Source organism: Triticum aestivum, chromosome 6A, assembly GCF_018294505.1.
Source record: "Triticum aestivum cultivar Chinese Spring chromosome 6A, IWGSC CS RefSeq v2.1, whole genome shotgun sequence".
Lineage (NCBI taxonomy): Eukaryota > Viridiplantae > Streptophyta > Magnoliopsida > Poales > Poaceae > Triticum > Triticum aestivum.
In genome coordinates, this window is record NC_057809.1 from 26,357,293 (window position 1) to 26,377,459 (window position 20,167).

The following is a 20,167-nucleotide window of genomic DNA, read 5'->3' on the forward strand; positions in this document are numbered from 1 at the left end:
ACATAGTGGTTTTTTAGAATGACATGAGTTGATGATGTCGCAGCATATACAAAATTCTCCACAATATTCCTGTCACATATGAAACCTGTTTGGTCACCATGAACGAGTTGTGGGATTAGGGGGTTAAGATGTTTGGTTAGGACATTGGCGACAACTTTAACTCAGCAGTTTGTTGATTTTTGAATTCACAAAAGAAAGGCCTGATAAAGTATTTTAAGATGTGCCAGTACTTCCAATATAAGGAGGGGCCGAAGCCATCCGGCCCAAGTTTTGACAACCCCATCATCATCTCATAAGAAGAAGAAAATTGCAAATAGAAGATGTCTGAACTGAAAACTGGTACATTATTGATAAACAAACTGGCACGTTGCTTAGCCTGTTTTTCTTTAACCGTGCTAACCCTCTTTCAATTTAATCAAACGAAAATACTTTCTCCATTTTTATATACAAGGCCACAAACTCAAATTACAGATACCAATGTAAATTTTAATGCTTGCTTTGCAAATCAGTTTTTCTTTTCGTTTACTGTGATCATTAATACACTAAATACATGCAAGGAATTTGAGTGGAGAAAGTAGCCGACTCTCATTATGACTGAATGCATGCAAGTATTAAATAGGTTGTTAGTACAAGGAAATATCATTTATTTTGTCTCGATTACTGTTGGTGACTTTGTATAGATGCAAAATGTATATTTCATAGTGGCCTTGTATAAGTAAATGGAGGGAGTACAACAGTTCTAGAGTTTAAATAGGGGACGAGAAAGAAACGAAAGTCAGTTCAACGTACTGCCAAATATGACACTTGCAACGATATTAGAACGTACACTATGGGCGAAAACCTGGACAGCACCGAAACAAAAGAAAAAAATAGCCTGCTGTATTAGCGGGTGCTGACCTGTTTAGTGATCCATCACAATAATGGTTTGGCTAGCTGTTAGTGTGGCAATTGATTGATAGAAAAAGAGCATTAGCGGGCTCTGACCTGTTTGTGTTCCATATAATAATGGTTTACCTAGCTGTTTGGCAATTGATTAATAAATACTCCCTCCGTTCCAAATTACTTGCCGTAGGTATGGATATATCTAGATATATTTTAGTTCTAGATACATCCATTTCTGCGATGAGTAATTTGGAACAGAGGAAGTAAAAAATAAATCATTGTTATAGGTAAAGAGTACACCCTGGTTTCGTTTCTTCAGAATCAGTAATGTTCTCGTCCGGTTGGAGTATCTTCTTTCCTCCTCTAGATTTCTTCCTTTAGTTTTTTATATACTCTCTCTGTCCTATAATATAAGAGTGTTCTTTACACTACTATGAAACGGAGGGAATACATTTGAGTCAAGCTCATGTGTATATATTTATATATCTGCAGAGGACAAAAACATGATGCAAACGGTGACGACCTGATGAGTGAGGAAAACAGGTCCCAATCATTAGAAATTGCAGACCTGAAGATTAAGTATACGAGTCGATGATGCTGCACATAAGAAAGAAGATAGTGTAGCTTATTATATTTCTTTTATATTTGGATTTCTTTGTTTATGACTGATCAACAAAGGCTGTTCAGTTGGTCCTTCGTTTGAGACGACTTTGTCATCCACTCCATTTCTGCAATAGTGGTTGGTGTAACCATTTATATATATATATATATATATATATATATATATATATATATATAAATTAATAAAGATGTTTGTGTGCATATATTGATACGGAGGCCAGGGTTTTCAACCCCCTTTGTGAAAAAAAAATACTCCCCTTCCTAAGATAAAATATAAAGGGCATTTGAATTTTTCTGGTCTTCATTGCACAACTTTGACTATACTTTTCACTTATTGTATATCTGCAAAAATAGTGAAGAAACATATAAAAATAAATTGTTTCACATGAAAAATACGAGAACTATTTATACATTTGCAGTCCATGTACTTTGATATATATTAATGGACAAAGTCTGCATCAAAGACTGTACAAAGTCAAGTGCGACTTACATTTTAAGGATGGAGCATTAATTGGAAACACCTTTTGAGCTCACACGTTAACTTAATTCATAAGTTCCCACAAAAAAAAACTTGATTCATAAGTTAGGTCTCTCCAAATCCCCCAAGGAAAAAAAATCTCCTAATCAATCCAGAAGCCCATAACGACTTATACATCCGTGCAGCCTTTACTTCATGGGGTGTGCTACGCGTCGGTCTGCGGATTATTTGGAAAAAATCCGCCGCCTCGTGAGCCGTCAAATCTGACTCAATCTAGTGGCAGAGCGCCATCCTCTATTTCTTCTTTGGTTTGTAGGAATCTCATAGGATTTTTATAGGATAGGATTTGCATAAAAAAATTTCCTTTGAAGCCCTTTGGTTTGTAGGAATGAATTCCTATTCATATGTAGGATAGGAATCAATCCTTCGTATTTTGAAGGGAAAAAAAACATTAACTAAGACTCAATGGAAAAATTCCTATCGTATGCATCAAATGACATCTCTTTCTCTATCGGAATTGAGATACATGTCATCTCACTTCCTATGATCTTCCTGTTCCTATAGCATTCCTATCCTATGAACCAAAGGAGACCTAAGCCGTATTGCGGAAACATTTACAACGGAGATCGTGTTACCAATTATTTTTTTGCGGCTGAGATGATGTTGCAAAAATATTTGCAGAATTTTTTGCAACAAAGGTCAAGTTGCATAAAATTTATATAACGGAGATAATGTTGTAGGAGGCGACAACCATGGAGGCCGGTGCTCCTCTGGTTCGACCGTGTTGGCGTGCTTGGCGATGGCGAGCCCCAATGGCGGCAGTCAGAGTAGCGTGGGGAGGCGTCAGCTTGGGGGTGCTCGGGAGGAACACGGGAGGCGACTGTTCATGCTTGTCGGCAGCCTCGTCAACATGCTTGTCGGTGGCCTCGTCGGCGTGCTTGCCGGCAGCGGCAGTCGTGCTTGTCGGCGGCCTCGTTTGCGTGTTTGCTGGCGTCGGTGATATGACAAATGCGTGGGGGCTTTGGCTTGACGGGGGCTCGGAAGGAGCACAGGAGGCGGGGGATCCAAATTCCGCAACACATCAGATGTTGCAATGGAGGAGATTGCAACAACTAGTCGGTTGCAAAACTTAGTCTGCGTAATACGTTGCCCCTGAGCCATCTGATTAAAATCAGATCCGACGGCTAAGAGGACGACGGACACACGCCTCATTATTAGTCGATGATTTGAATCATTTCCCTTGCCTCATTGACTCCTCCGGCCCGCCCCTTGCTTCATTTTATCCTAGGAATGACAACCCCCCTTTTCACCGTGGTCACGTGTAGTCAGATTGATACCATGGCAGCTGAAGTTCTTGTCGATCAATTCCACTTGGCTCGACCGTGAGCATCAACTCCAAGATGACAAGCCTCCGTTCCTCTGTCCCGCAAGCAAGCTTCGCCGTTCACGACAGTTTTCTTGCCTTTCGACCTGAAGGAGATGTCCAGGTGATTTCCATTGGTACCGTTCTGATTATTGTTCTTTTCATAGGAAAGGCCCAATGACCTAGTTTTATAGAAAGCTAGAGATTCAGTTTAGTTGGGGATAAAACCGTCCTAAATCCGATTCTTTGCTTATTTTATAGACCTGGCATGTATGTTGGGTTTGTGGCAAGTATGCGGAGTTTTGTGAACACTTCAGAAGCTTGAGATATGGATGACATGGATTCCTAATGACTTCGATCAGTAAAAACAAGGGCAATCATGAAGTGTGCGTCTATGGAATTTGCATGAGAGAGTAGATCGCAGAGTCGAGGAAACGAATGTAAAGGCAAAAGGTGTGCAGCTGCGGCTTCCGTGTACACATACAAGGGAATAGGAATAGGCAATTCCTATTTGGCGCTTCAGGCACCCATTTGCAAACAGGCGCCTGAAGCGCCCACCCCCTCCTGCAAGTTGGGCCGACCCAATTCACTTTTTTTCTCTATTTTCTAAACTGTGGAAAAAGGGCACGTGCTGCGATTCGAATCCACAACATGCGTGTTTGGTGTATAACCGCCCAGCCACCTCACCTTGATATGATCACATAGATGTCTTTCGTATTTTATTCTTTCTTTTTTTTCCTTCCTTTTTTCTATGTCCCTTTTTACGTTTTTACTTCCGAACTTTTTTCTTTTTCCAAATCTGATTAACTTTAATAAAAATTCTCCGAACTTTTTTTCAAAAATTCGATCAATATTTTCAAATTCATGAACATTTTTTAAATTTGATGAACTCTTTCAAAAATTTAATTATCTTTTTTATCAAATTTGATGATTTTTTTATCAAACTGAATGAATTTTTAAAATTTGTGAACTATTTTTCAGGATTGATGAACTTTTTTCATTTTTGACGAACCTTTTTCATTTTTTTTTGAAATTTTTCCACAATTCATGGGTTTTAAAAAATTTATTGTATTTTGTTTTCAAATAATTATATTGTGCACACAATTAGTGTTGTACTAGAAGAAGGGCTTTTTTTCCCAATAGTGAACAAGCATGTTAGCTCGTTCCAGTGGTTATGGCACCATGTTGTTAGGAATAGGATGTGGGCACAAACTTTGGGCGTGTTTGGTTGTAGTAGTGAACAGTAGCTGCATTGCATACACATCTCAACCCAGCCTGACTCTGGAAAAACAGCCTTATATGTGACATGTGCAAGTTGTTTGGTTGGATGCATATGGACTTCCTACATTAGGGGATCAACTTTGGCACGTTGTTTGGTTGCCTGCATATGGACTTCCTGCATTAGGGATCAACTTTGGCACGTTGTTTGGTTGCCTGCATTGTCTCGGTGCATACAACTACACAGGGGCGAACCTAGCTATATGGCGTGGTTTGGCAAACGCCATACCTAAGCTGCCGTGCAAATACGTATATATACTAGTGTATTAGCCTGGCGTATTTTTCAGGTAGTGGGGCGTGCGCGTGCCTCTTATTGGGCTTGTTTACTGCCGATTGAATGACGGGCCGTGCCCATGGGCTATGGGCTGAAGGACATAGATGATCGATCACATTTTCACGACTGCTAGGCAGACTACGACTCTACGAGACGAGAATACGAGTCGTTCGTTGCTATTTTCTCGCAAGACGGAGGCGGCGCGGCGGCGCTTTAGAGGCTAGGGCACGGCCGCACGGACGCATGACAGCGGGCAGCCGGCAATCAACCACCGGACACCGTGGGTGCGAAGGCGGCGACAGGCAAGGCGGCGACAGGCTCCGAGATCAGCAAGGCGGCGGCCGCGACTCGGCGAGTCCGCAGGGTTTGCAGATGACACCGCCGAAGAAGAGGATTAAGTATGTAATGAAAGGTATAATTTAGTTGTACTTCTTCGGTTCTTCCCCTTGATCGCATCATTTCAATCGTGTCATGTATGTACTCAGGTTACTTGCTTGAACATTTATTTAATTATTCTATTGGTATTGCTCCAACCTCCAATTAGTTTCTCTTGTGTTCTCTTATACAGATTTAAAGAGTATTTTTGCCAAAGCCAGTGGCACTAGCACCTCGAGCCCAGCTCCAACTTTGGAAGTAGTCGCTGAACGACGAGAAGAGCGTGCGCATCAAGAGAATGTGCGGATTGAAGTTTCAGCATCTGTTCAAAAGGAAGAGAATGAAGGCGAAAATTATATTGAGAATGAACCAATAGCTAGAGACAGGGAGAAGGCAAGTTCATTGAGGAGTTGCATCCTGACCACATCCAGCCTGATCCCGGGCTTTGTATTCCAATTAATAATTTTCATCCCAACAGTAGAGATGAAGTTAGATTGGCTTATGTGGCAAAGGGTCCAACTCGACCGGTCGATCATACGTACGAACGTGATCATTTTGACAGGGCCTTTTGTGAAGCATGGTATTCTTTCTAACTATCTTCACTTGCATAATGTTGTTTCTATCATTATATCCTACTACTCCCTTCGTTCCTAAATATAAGTCTTTGTAGAGATTCCACTATGAACCACATACGGATGTATATAGATGCATTTTAAGTATAGATTCACTCATTTTGCTCCGTATGTGGTCCATAGTGGAATCACTCCAAAGACTTATATTTAGGAACGGAGGGAGTAGTTACTAATTCATGATTTATCTCTGGTGTTTATGTTTTATAGGTCATTTTTATGCCGGTCTAGGTAATATAAATGGTTTTTTTGGCACTCAATCATCCATGTAATCTTCATCAGCTGAGGTATTTAGAGTGCCAATAGTTAAGTTTTGATTTCGGTTTTATTTGTTGAACACCAAGTAATATTTATCGAGTATTCTAGTGAGCACTTCCATAGTTGAATTATACATGGGTTTTTTTGTTCATACACTCCGCCACACCTAGAAATTATTCCTGCGTTCGCCACTGCAACTACACGTTGTTTGGTTGCCCGCATGGGGTATGATTAAGAGCTAGCACTTGCACTTAGCACACATGGTTAAGAGCTAGCAGAGGAAAGGGGAGAAGAAATGCATTGTGCACCGGACCATGGCGACTGCGGTGGATAGTGATCGTGGCGCCGTGTCCGACATGACGAGCACGAAGTCATGGGCGAGCGACCCTGTCGGCGAACTAGTTGGAGTGCTTGCACAAAGACAGTGGAGAGAGGAGAAGAAATGCAGTGCTCACGCCATGGTAACATCAGTGTAGTAGAATGAGAGAGAGGAGCTGAGATGATCGACGTCGAAAATGACTCCAGTGTAGTAGGACGAGAAAGAGGAGGCCGGGAGGAGGCCAAGATGATCGATCCCGTCGGTGGCAAAGAACAGAGGAGAAGAACCCCGTCAGTGTGCGCGCCATGGCGGCTTAACTACATTAGGATCATGAAGAGAAGGCCGAGAAAAACGACGGCAACGATGATGCTACCACAACATGATGCGAGAGAGGAGATCAAGAGAAACCACGCCGGCTAGAGGAATAATTAAGCAGCATCTTAAATCACAGCACACATATCCATATGTACAGCCACGAGAAATATGTAGATCTTTTCGTCTATGATCGTCGAAACAGAAAACTTGCAACACGAATGTTGTGCAGAACTGCGAGATTAGGCTGTTGGTCAAAGAAAATTTTAAATAATCAATTGTGCGCGATGAATCTGACAAAATTCGTCCTAAACAACTCCAAGGGTCCGCTCGCTTGCACTCGCCTCGGTCTGGCTCGCAAGAAACTGCCGATCTAAGCGTTTCCAGCGAGACAGGCCCAGAGGTGCTTTAAATTTTGTGCTATGCAGGCCCAACAATGTATGCGGGCTACCAAACAGGTTGGATCCTTTCGCGCGGGCCGATCGGAGTGTATGCAGGCAACCAAACACGTCTTTTGTGGGCTTTTGAGGTTTCCATCGAGGATTTGGATCGCAAGTTCAATTCTTATTGTTTCTTTTCATTGGGTTCATGTAGATACGTATACCTATACCCGGCCAGGAATTTAGCTGAACGCAACACTCATGCACTCGGAGATTCCCATGAACAATAATAAATAAATATGAAAATCAAAGATACCATAAAAAATTAAGATTTTTTACTTGGGTCAGGTTGTTAGTTTTGGATATGTGTATCTTAACTATGCAGAGACTGGTGTCATTCATCATGCTACATTTTGATTTAATAAAAGCGTCCTTTTATCAAAAGAAATGGCTTTGGGTATATGCCGCTCTACACTCAATCCGTAAGGATTCAAAAAGTATTTTACTCATATTTCCCCTAAGTTTAGCTACAGCTCAGTCTATGGTAGACCAAGATGTGTTGATGGTAGATGATAGGATCACTAGCCATGCATGGGCTATTTGTGGCATGGATGCCGAACCGAAATTCTGACAGAGGCTGAGTCGTGTTTGTGCCTACTGGTGGTCCGGTTAAGTTTTCGTTCATTGTTGCTACCTAACTAGGAATATTCATGATATGTTTCGTGCATGAAAGTACATCCACAAGTTGATTAGTAGATAATAGATACTACTGTTTGGCTAGGATAAAACTTTAACAATGCGCCATACTGAGATAATATAAAAGGTGGAGATGAATTCACGGGTAAAGTTAGTTTGCGGTTTTCTATGCTAGCAAACGTTCCAGCATTAGCAATGGGTGACCGAGGCATATTCTTTCTAGCCCTCAAATCATCCATAAATAATTGATACACAAGTTTATGGTAGTCAATAACTTAAATTTGCATTTCAGCTAATTGCTCGGGAGAGAAAATATAACTTATAGAGGTTTTAACGTGTTTGCCTTGTGGAGAAGGTACATAATTTCTTCAATCGGGGTGACAATTGCATTGATGATCCTTCTTCAAATTTACAAGATACACTTGTAAACTCCCCTCCTCATGTTTCTTCTTATATACCTCGCAAGATTTATGTTGTTCTTCTAATAACACGTACTAGCCAGGTTGGACTATGCTATTGGCCTTGATTTCTCAGGGCTTTGGGAACTTGCTGTTAGACATGATCGATGAATAGCATTATCCCTTGATCTTTTTCTCTCAAACACCAAAAGTGTGTTTGCAAATGAAGACATCACATGTCCTCCCACCGTCGAGGGTGATACCTAGGACACATCGCCAGAGAAGCCTCGTCAGGAGCACGATATGCAAGACAAGCCGATGCGGTCTGTCGACCCCGAAACCCCACACACCCGAGAGGGGCCCTGTTAGAGAGTGTGATGGCTATTGGTTGTCCTAGGTCGTCCTGGCCGCGCCTAAAGCCTTGTAGGCTGCTGCAATCGACAATGAAGAACAATAAGCTAAAATATACTAAAGAAAAAGTAGATGAAAATAAAAGTAGCATATTGATTTTGTTTGATTGTGTGTGTTATAAATTAGCCACCACCCTTCACATATTTATACGGCGGTTGATCTTGTCGTAGGAGAGTGGGACTCCTAGTCTGAACACCCGACTATCAACATGACTTTTCACTCTTCACCATGTCGTCAACAACTCAACCAAAAATTTGTCGATGTTCACGCCTTTACTGAAGTTGTCAGTCATGGTGGTCAACATGAACACATCACCCTTCACCATGTCGTGACCGAAGCCACCAAAAAATTGTCTATGTCTGTGTCATTATCGAAGTCACCGGTCTTGATCATCAACATAAACTCATCACCCTTCACCATGTCACCAGCTAATCCACAAAAAAATTGTCTGTACTGGCGTCTTTACCAAAATCGTCAGTCATAACATCAACACAAACTCGCCACCCTTCACCATGTCATCAACGGAGCCACCAAAAAATTGGCAGTGTTCGTGTCTCCATTGAAGTTGCCAGTCTTGATCATCAACACAAACTTGTCACCTTCACCACGTCGCCAGCAAAACCGCCAAAAATTTGTCCGTGTTCGCATGATTATCGAAGTCGTCAGTCTTGGTCGTCAACACGAACTCGTCACCCTTTATCACGTTGCCAGTGAAGCTGCCAAAAAATTGTTTCTATTGAAGTATTATGGAAATCACCAGTCTTTATCATCAACACTAACTCGTCACCCTTCACCATGTCGCCAGCGAAGCCGCCAAATATGTGACCGTGTTCGCTTCTTTATCGAAGTCGCCAGTCATGGTCACCAACATGAACTCGTGACCCTTCACCATGTCACCAGCGAGGCCGCCAATTTTACGTGTGTTTTCACCGTTTCTTATTGTAATTTGACACCAGTTTAATGGAATGTTGAATTTCTCTACAAACAGTCCAGATCCGACACTCCACACATTCGGGGATTAGGGGATCATATCTTGTACCATATCACTGGATTTGCACTCATTGGCTACCACACAGTTCAAGAACATCACGCCATCTCGGGTCCCTTGCTGCCGCTACACAGTCCACCTATCACCCAGAGAGGAGAAAAAGAAAGTCGGCAACACCGACTAAGGTGAGGGAGGAGAAACCCACCATCGCAGATGACGAGATGATACCTCCAAAGAGAGAGAGAGAGAGAGAGAGAGAGAGAGAGAGAGAGCAAATGGGCGTCGAGAGAGTGTCATGAGAATCCTCCCAAGTCATTGGGGGGGGGGGGGGGGGGGGGGAGGTATAGCTAATCGGCCGAAACAGGCGAACTGGTGATTTGTACCGTGAGTCTAGTAATAAAAACCGGGTATATGCATTCCGCTTCCTGTTTTGTACAAGTATCTAATGCGTTTGCGTCTGTACTGTGTTTCTGTAAAAAAGAAAAGGCCGGCGAGAAAGAAAAAAACGCATGGAGGAGGGGCTGAGGTCACCTATATGGAAAGGCCGGGTATAGCTAGCTGTCGCTGAATGAGTACCAACAAGGCAGGATTGGAGCAAGCGGAAAACCATCAAAGGCGGCAGATGAGCGCACAGCTAGCAGGACGTAATCAGTGGATAACAGCCAACGCACAGCCCAAAACGGTAACGGATGCACCGCACGCACTCACGACGCCAGCCACCCACCCCCACCGCCGCTCCTCCCTCCGCCGTCGCCAGCCAGCCTAGCCCTTTGTCTCTCTTATTTCTTTCTCTCGGCGTACGTCGTCGGTACCCATATATATGTGGAGTTCAGGTAGACGTCAGAGCTCGGAAAGCTCCCTCCCTCGGGTCAATCCTCTGTCCTTGTCGAGTGCTCCGCAGTCGCAGTCGCCGTCGCCGTCGCCGTCGTTTCCTCTCGCGCTCGCTGGCATCTATCTGGCGGCGGCCTTCGACGTTGAACCATGCAGAGCCTCTTCGGTCGCAGCAGCAGGTGAAGACGCGAGAATGAATCTAATTCCATCTTCGATTGCTGTTGTAGTTTCTTGTTTCTTTGGGTTCTTCTTCTCATGTCTCGTTTGCTTTTCTGGCTCTTGGTTAATTCTCTACTTGTCTGAGGATCCTAATTTTTTTTTAATTTGGTGTTTCGATTGGCTCGCAGGAACCAGAGGACGTTCAGGCCCAAGAAGAGTGCTCCAGCGAGGGACAAGGTACGTAGCAAGTTGCAGGATCAAACATTTTTGTAGCAACTTCGACAAACATTGGTCAATTTTTGTCCAAATTCATCAAAAGGATTTTGAATCTCTTAGATTATTATCTAGCTCTGGCTACCTGCAACTGAATAACATGGACTCCATTCAGTTGGAGGACTGCCTGCTATGATGAGGAAGAATTAATGATTTGGACTGCCAGCTCTATATAGTATTTTCTTTCCTTTTCCTGAAAACGAGGTTGAAACCCCCGGCCTCTGCATAATTTTGATGCACACAGCCAGCTATACATATAACTGCATGCACTCTGTCATTATCCACATGCTCGACCCGGAAAAAGAAGTTCAGTTACCAATCTGACCATCATATTTTGGACTGTACGTACACAGAGCATGAAGCTGAAGAGGCACATCGACGCGACCCTCGGCAGCGGTAACCTGCGAGAGGTGGTCCGCCTGCCAGTCGGAGAGGATCTCAACGAGTGGCTCGCTGTCAACAGTGAGTTATTGCACTTTTTTCTTTCTGAAACAGTTGTTGCTTGCCGTTTGTTGATGAGCTGAAAGTTTTGCTAGTTTCTGATGACTTCCATCTCCAGCTGTCGACTTCTTCAACCAAGTGAGCCTCCTGTATGGCACCCTCATGGAGTTCTGCACGCCCGCTACCTGCCCCACCATGTCAGCCGGTCCAAAGTACATTAATTCCTTCAAATCTTCAAAGCATATGCTCCATTCTTCTCATATTAATTAGCACTGAAACAGATGTATCTAGACGTGTTTCAGTGCTAAATACATCTGTTTGAGCTACAACTAATATGGGACAATCAAAAATATCTTATATGCTTCGTGTCACACTCTGAACTTAATGATAAGATTCTTCATCAAACAGGTATGAGTACAGGTGGGCTGATGGAGTCAAGATCAAGAGGCCTATTGAAGTATCTGCACCGAAGTATGTCGAGTACCTGATGGACTGGATCGAAGCCCAGCTCGACGAAGAATCCATCTTCCCTCAAAAGCTTGGTAACTGATTATTATTTTTGGTAATCGATGAAGAGTGCTAAAAATATGATCCGGTCTAATCATATACTCTGGTGGAAACCTGTGGTGCCAACAGGGGCTCCCTTCCCTCCAAACTTCCGGGACGTCGCCAAGACCATCTTCAAGCGTCTGTTCAGGGTGTATGCCCACATATACCACTCACATTTCCAGATGATTCTCAAGCTCCAGGAAGAAGCGCATCTCAACACCTGCTTCAAGCACTTTGTGCTCTTCACAACGGTAACCACCCAACTTCATGCCTTTAGTGCCAACCTCTCATATCTACATTATCATATAATGCAAAATAAGTGATTTAGTTTCCTTGGTAGTTTGGTTCCATGATTCTGTATTCTAATATTTTTCCGGCGTTCAATATTTTGATTTTGATTACTGCTTTGGAAGCTGTGATCAATCATTATGCACACAAACACATCCCGCATATTCTTAGGAAGCACACTACAAACATTAACGACAAATTATGATGGTTTTGTTGATCACCCTATCGACTAGAATTTGTTGGTTGAGATTGCCTCATCATGATTAGTAGAACTATTATTCCATAGCGTTTATTCACCAGTTGCTACATCTCTCGTCTCGAGCAAATTTTATTGTAATGCCTTGTGCGGTTCGATCATCACAATACTTATTGCCGGCACTACTTTTTTGGCAGGAATTTGAGTTAATCGATAGGTCAGAGCTGGCTCCTCTGAGCGAACTGATCGAGCCCATATGGCGTGGACACTAGCTGAGAGAAATAACTGGCGCTTTCTCCAACAAGAGCTGATGAGGCAACAGTGCAGAGACATCATGTTTGTTGCTTGTTTAGCTAGCTTCCCCACCTTGTGCATGTGCACCTTCATCTATATTTTCGTGATGATGTTGGACTTGGATGCATTACCTTCATCTACATTTTGGAAATAGGTTAGCTAGTGCTCGCACGCGCATCAGCGCAGTTTGTTACATTTTTATCAGTTCATCCCGGAAATTTCTCTTGGTTGGGTTATGCGCAGTAGTCAAAGTTATTGTTTCCGAAAAAATCTAGAAAAGATAAATGAATTCTCAGGGTGGCACCCCCGAAGCAGGAGCCTCTAAAGGACTTTCAAGAATCAAAGGATAATCCAATAATAGTATTCCCGTGTTTTCCATGAATTTTTTACTATTTAGTAATTTTATTTCATTGCTAAGGAACAAAATTTTGAAATTTTGTGTGTGCATTTTTTTCTAAATAGAAAGTTATACGACGGCTCCTAGAAAAAAATTCCAAGAAGGAAGGCAAAGTTTCCAATCTCTACATATTTGAATGCACACTACCATATATGGTTGAATGGTTTCGACTTTCGAGTATCAATGCCAAAGCATTTGGTTTACAAAATAAGGAAAAGAGAAGGGTAAACTTGAGGGCCACTAGGATCTGATGAGCGCCAACATCTTCAAAGCCTATCACCATTTACTAAATCCACAGCAAAACAACGTGGAACCTAACAATAAGTGTCGCGTGCGCGCGCGCGCACACACACACACACACATGCACCGAGTGGTCAAACGTGGGGCTATCACCCAAGAAGCGGAACTTCAAGCCAACACCTTTTTTCAACAAGGGTAACATGTATGTACGTCTAAATTCGTTGATTCAATGAGTAAGCCAGATCACATGTTTCACTTTTTGAAGGATAAAAAATATTGATTAGAGAGAGGGTGAAGAGGCAACTACGGATTTTAACATTTCTTGGTTGAGTTAAGGGGTTGCAGTGTTCTTGAAATCCAACTGAGTAGAATACGATATATGCATGATAAGATACCTAGCAACAACAAATACAAGATAACAAGCTAGCATAACCCTATCTGAAAGTAAAGGCTAGAAATAATCACACAAAGTCGAAGGGGAACATCTATGCCATAGTTCACCAATTGTGTGTGCCGGGGGAGGAGGGGTTGCTAATCTACGTCGGACAAGCGTGAGAAATGCACCAATGTCTCGCCCTTCTCCTTGAGCCTCAGCCAACAAATCCCGAACTCAATCACTAGAGGTAGACCTTGATGTGGCCTCCAAACCCTCATAAACAATCCCATAGCACAAATATCACAACTTGGAGTCTTGTGGGCAACACCTTTCTGCTAAGGATTCCCGAATACCGAAGAGCAACAAGCAACACATTGAACTCAAGGAGGATTCGTATTTGGTTCCGTAGAAACGTTGATCGGAGGCTCCGCTTTCTTTTCCTGCAAAGGCTTGCTGGGATTTGAGCACTAGGTCTGAGGGTGTTTTGGTAATGTCCCTAAATGTTTCCCACAACTTGGAGGTAGATGGTAGTGGGACATAACCTCGGGTTACCGAATGAAAGTGGAACACATGTTGTTCCTAGGTTCGACCCCCTTGATTATGGTAACAGCCCTACTCCTACTTCTGGGATTATATCAAGAGACATTACACTGAAGGAGTACAATGATAATCTCAACGAGTTGAACAGAAAGGGTTGAGCTAGTTGTACGTAACGAAGGAACAACGAGCTTTGAAGGGCAACGACATATGGATACTTGGCATTGGTTGAGGTGGAGAAGATGTCAAGGGCGAGTCGGAGGCCGGTTCACGAGCATTCGGCTGAACAGCCTGTGTGTGTGCAGCGGAGCGAAGAGCGCACACACTGGTTCGGTAAAAGTAGTATGCCAGAGCAAGAGCCCATAACTACACATGATGTTGGTGTTGGGTGACCAGCATAGTTAACGGTGATAATGATGGTGCTTCGGAGGGGGTACGCGAAGCAGAGGAGGAGGATTCCGGTGGTGTTGGACCCAAATGTGGAGCACAAAAATGGATGGGAATCAGATTCCATACACAAGATGTAGACGCAGACGCAGACGTAGACGTAGACGTAAATGTGGAGTGGGACATAACCTCGGGTTACCGAATGAAAGTGGAACCCATGTTGTTCCTAGGTTTGACCCCCTTGATTCTGCTAAGAAACCTACTCCTACTTATATGAGATTATATCGAGAGACATTACACTGAAGGAGTACAATATGATGGTCTCGACGAGTTGAACGGAAAGGGTTGGGCTAGTTGTACGTAAGTAAGGAACAACGAGCTTTGAAGGGCGACGACATATGGATACTTGGAGCTGGCAGAGGTGGACAAGAAGTCAAGGGCGAGTCGGAGGCTGATTCACGAGCATTCGGCTGAACAACTTGCGTGTGCAGTAGAGGAAAGAGCACACACTGGTTCGGCAAAAGCAACATGCCAGAGTAAGAGCCCATCACTACACATGATGTTGGTGTTTGCTGAAAGGCGTAGTTAACGGAGATAATGATAGTGCTTGGGAGGGGTGCGCGAGGTAAAGGAGGATGAGGAGGAGGATTCGGTGGTGTTGGACCCAAATGGGGAGCATGGAAATGGATGAGAATCAGACTTCGTACACAAGACGTAGACATATGCATGATTTCTTTCGTTTCTTTCATTACAAAACGCACCACATCATTGGCAGTGGAAGACTTCGTACACAAGGCGTGCCACGTCATGCACCACGTTGATGGACCAGAGGAAGCATTCTACCTCACTTGGCAGCATTGGAAACCTCCTTCACTATCATGGTGATAGCCTCCGCAAGGGAAGCCCGTAGTGGCGTATCTAGAACTTTACTTATGTGAGGGCCAAGATTCATTATATGAATCGTTTAGAAACGTATAATTGTTCACAGAGTTTAGGGGATATACATGCGAAAGTGCTCTTGTGAGCTCGAGCTCACACGCACCCTTTGCTACAGTAAAATCGAAAAATATATTTAAAAAGTTAAAAAATCTGATTTTTTTTACAACAAATATTGATGTCTCTTTCACATGCGTGCAAAATTTCATGACAAAATGGCATTCATGCAGGTCTCAGTGAAAAAAAAACAAAATCAATGCTTCAAAAACAGTTTTTTTTCGAGCATGATTTTGTCTTTTTTGCCGAGGCCTCCACAAATGTCATTTCATCATGAAAATTGGCACGCATGTGTAACACACATCAATGTTTGTTGCCAAAAAAATCAGATTTTTTTAAAAAAAAATTTATATCTTTTTCTGATTTTACTGTAGCAAAGGGTGCATGTGAGCTCGATCTCACATACTCCATGTCTGATATACATGTTCTTTTGGAGTTACGTACTAAATTGACTGGATCGTGCAAGTTAAGGGATGACGTATTTTAATCTTGCAAAATAGTTCAAATGTGTTATCAAACTCAACTTACTTTAATTTACATATTCCCTTCCGATAAATATCTTGAGTAAATTGTCATCACTTAAAATATCTTGCTCAATAAATGCAATTAAACATCTGCATCACATCCACTGGTCATACATCTTTTCAACTTATATATGTTCTTCACTATATGTTCATATCAAAATAAAACCTTTTCGATACTCTCTGCCAGAGCCACTAAAGGAACCCTAGTTTGAGAAGAAAGTGCATTAAGTTGTAACGATAGAATAATTTTTGTTTTGTTTTATTAAGCTTAACCAAAATCTCAACATACTTCTTTTTCTAGATTTTTAATCCATCATCTATTTTCATGTCATCGCTAATGTTATCAAATTTAAAATAATCTTCACCTAATGCATATTTGAAAAAATCATTTGAATAAAATGATAGAACGTGTGGTGTTTGTTCGGGTTATAAAAATATAACATTTATATGAGTCACTATTTCTAAGTCAATTTTCACGACCATAACATGAAGTCATGTTATCCAAAAAGTCATTAGTACAAGATGATAAACATGATATATGTTTGTTGACATATTATATGAGACTAAATTAAGTATGTAATATTTAGATAAATTGGTATTTTCTTTTTCATATTGCAATGGACTTTACACTATATCCGCCAATGGCACCTTAAGATTAGTGTGGGTGTAGAAAAACTTGTATCTACTATGCAATATTATGGATGCATAGTCATTAGTAAAGAAGACCGATGCAGTGGATAGGTATATGGTGTCATAAGTAGACTAGCTGATGAATACGTACGGTATACCACGTTAACAACAGTGGATGGATGGGCACCGAGAAAAAATAATTCATTCATAAATATTCATTGTCAACAAAATTTCGTTTTATGTGCTCTTATTTATTTCTATCAACACAAAAGAATTGATGTTTAGTTGTTTGTATTTTGCTGAAGTACCCAGAAATATGAATGAGTCATCGAGCCTTTGTAACTGCCCAACTTGGCACAACCGTCCCTGCTCTTTCTTTGCACGCCGTGCTCTGCTTTTGTGAGATGCGTGAACTACACACGTGCCCCTCAATACGCGCCATTTCATGGGACCTAGGGATGTGCAACTACTCCAACACGACGCCATCTGAACTCTCTCTAGAACATGTGCTAGTGAGACCACCACCTCCATGAAGGAAATATGCCCTAGAGGCAATAATAAAGTTATTATTTATTTCCTTATTTCATGATCAATGTTTATTATTCATGCTAGAATTGTATTATCCGGAAACATAATACTTGTGTGAATACATAGACAAACCAAACGTCACTAGTATGCCTCTACTTGACTAGCTCGTTAATTAAAGATGGTTATGTTTCCTAACCATAGACATGTGATGTCATTTGATTAACGAGATCACATTATTAGGAGAATGATGTAATTGACATGACCCATTCCATTAGCTTAGCACCCGATCGTTTATTATGTTGCTATTGCTTTCTTCATGACTTATACATGTTCCTATGACTATGAGATTATGCAACTCCCGTTTGCCGGAGGAACACTTTGTGTGCTACCAAACGTCACAACGTAACTGGGTGATTATAAAGGAGCTCTACAGGTGTCTCCAAAGGTAAATGTTGGGTTGGCGTATTTCGAGATTAGGATTTGTCACTCCGATTGTCGGAGAGGTATCTCTGGGCCCTCTCGGTAATGCACATCACATAAGCCTTGCAAGCATTGCAACTAATGAGTTAGTTGCGAGATGATGTATTACGAAACGAGTAAAGAGACTTGCCGGTAACGAGATTGAACTAGGTATTGAGATACCGACGATCGAATCTCGGGCAAGTAACATACCGATGACAAAGGGAACAACGTATGTTGTTATGCGGTCTGACCGATAAAGATCTTTGTAGAATATGTGGGAGCCAATATGAGCATCCAGGTTCCGCTATTGGTTATTGACCGGAGACGTGTCTCGGTCGTGTCTACATTGTTCTCGAACCCGTAGGGCCCGCACGCTTAAGGTTTCGATGACAGTTATATTATGAGTTTATGCATTTTGATGTACCGAAGTTTGTTCGGAGTCCCGGATGTGATCACGGACATGACGAGGAGTCTCGAAATGGTCGAGACATAAAGATTGATATATTAGAAGCCTAAATTTGGATATCGGAAGTGTTCCGGGTGAAATCGGGATTTTACCGGAGTACCGGGAGGTTACCGGAACCCCCCGGGAGGTATATGGGCCTTAGTGGGCTTTAGTGGAAGAGAGGAGAGGTGGCCAGGGCTGGGCCGCGCACCCCTCCCCCCCTAGTCCGAATAGGACAAGGAGAGGGGGGCGGCGCCCCCCCCCCCCTTCCTTCTCTCTCTCCTCTTTCCCCCTCCCGAATCCTATTCCAACTAGGAAAGGGGGGAATCCTACTCCCGGTGGGAGTAGGACTCCTCCTGGCGCGCCCTCCTCCTGGCCGGACGCACCCCCCCCCCCTTTGATCCTTTATATACGGGGGCAGGGGGCACACCTAGACACACAAGTTGATCCACGTGATCATATTCTTAGCCGTGTGCGGTGCCCCTTCCACCATAATCCTCGATAATATTGTAGCGGTGCTTAGGCGAAGCCCTGCGACGGTAGAGCATCAAGATCGTCACCACGCCGTCGTGCTGACGGAACTCTTCCCCGACACTTTGCTGGATCGGAGTCCGGGGATCGTCATCGAGCTGAACGTGTGCTAGAACTCGGAGGTGCCGTAGTTTCGGTGCTTGATCGGTCGGGCCGTGAAGACGTACGACTACATCAACCGCGTTGTGCTAACGCTTCCGCTGTCGGTCTACAAGGGTACGTAGATCACACTCTCCCCTCTCGTTGTGATGCATCACCATGATCTTGCGTATGCGTAGGAATTTTTTTTGAAATTACTACGTTTCCCAACACTCCAAGCCATGGGGACACGAACCCTCAACCATGTGCAAATAATCCAATGCTTTCATGATGTTAGCTGATTCTGGTTGGTTTGGATAGAAGTATTTATCTGACGACAACAGCACATCCAAGACATGGCTGGTTGCGGCCAAATCGATCAAGTGAATAATTGATTGTTTAACCAAAGTTGAAATTAGACACAAGAAATCAAAACAATAGACGAAATATTTTTTAGGGTTTGCTAGAGTGGAAGCGACCTCGACCCGTCAGTGCCTTCGCGAGTTCCCGTGGCCTCCACCAGTCAAAGCGTGGGTGAGGATTGGGGAACCCTGAGTGTCCCAATATGTGCCTCATAGGGTCTTCACCGCTGGCGAAATTGAGGCAACAATGGCGATGGGAATAATGGTTCATTGGCTTTCCTAATGTTGATGTCCTTCTTTGTAGTGGCATTGATGAGTTGGAAGATGTTGTTGACTGTTGGACACTCTGTTTGGCGGGATACTGTTTGTCCATGCCGGCTGCGGCCTATGGAGAAGCTGGCTTTGTGACGTGTTTATATTCTCCAGTTCCCTGTCCATCCCATGATGCTCTACTAGATACCGCTCTGTCATGGAACTTGTGAGATTTGTGTCCCTTCCCCTGTCGGTCGAGTTGGGATTTTCATATGACCCTCCTCAGCGCCAGCTTCTCCGGAACGACGATCTATCTAGTATATATGTGGTCGCCGACCTCTACTGCTCTACATCAACGACTTGTCGGCTGCTGCTTCCACAAGCTTCTGACTTTCAACAAGGTTGTTTCGATAAGGTGGAGACATAGAGGCATCAACTAGCTTTCCTAATGACGCAATGGCCGTCAGTGAATGTAGGAGGAAGATGGTGGCGATTTTGTCCAGAAACTTGTCTGTAATTTCTTATTATTGTAGGGGCTGGCTTTGTTTTATATATGACCTTCCGCTTTTAATATATTTTTGCAAAAAAGAATCGAATATGTTTGTGAAAAATGCCAACTACATTTTTTTTTCAGAATCCAGGCCAACTGAATTAATGGCAGGAAATGAAATCCAGGAATTTCTATCTGGGCCCACTGCCAGTGGCCCAGGTCTCCAACTCTCGATGTATACG

General features: G+C 43.0%; 1 protein-coding gene across 1 annotated transcript; it reads left to right on the forward strand.

The window, feature by feature from the left end:
• Positions 1–10,425: 10,425 nt before the first annotated feature.
• Positions 10,426–12,902, forward strand: LOC123130107 (MOB kinase activator-like 1A). Its single transcript, XM_044550058.1, has 7 exons — positions 10,426–10,672; positions 10,841–10,889; positions 11,279–11,387; positions 11,485–11,578; positions 11,775–11,908; positions 12,003–12,166; positions 12,597–12,902. The coding sequence occupies exons 1-7, from the start codon at positions 10,644–10,646 to the stop codon at positions 12,669–12,671; spliced, it is 654 nt and encodes a 217-aa protein (XP_044405993.1). The 5' UTR covers positions 10,426–10,643; the 3' UTR covers positions 12,672–12,902.
• Positions 12,903–20,167: the final 7,265 nt, after the last annotated feature.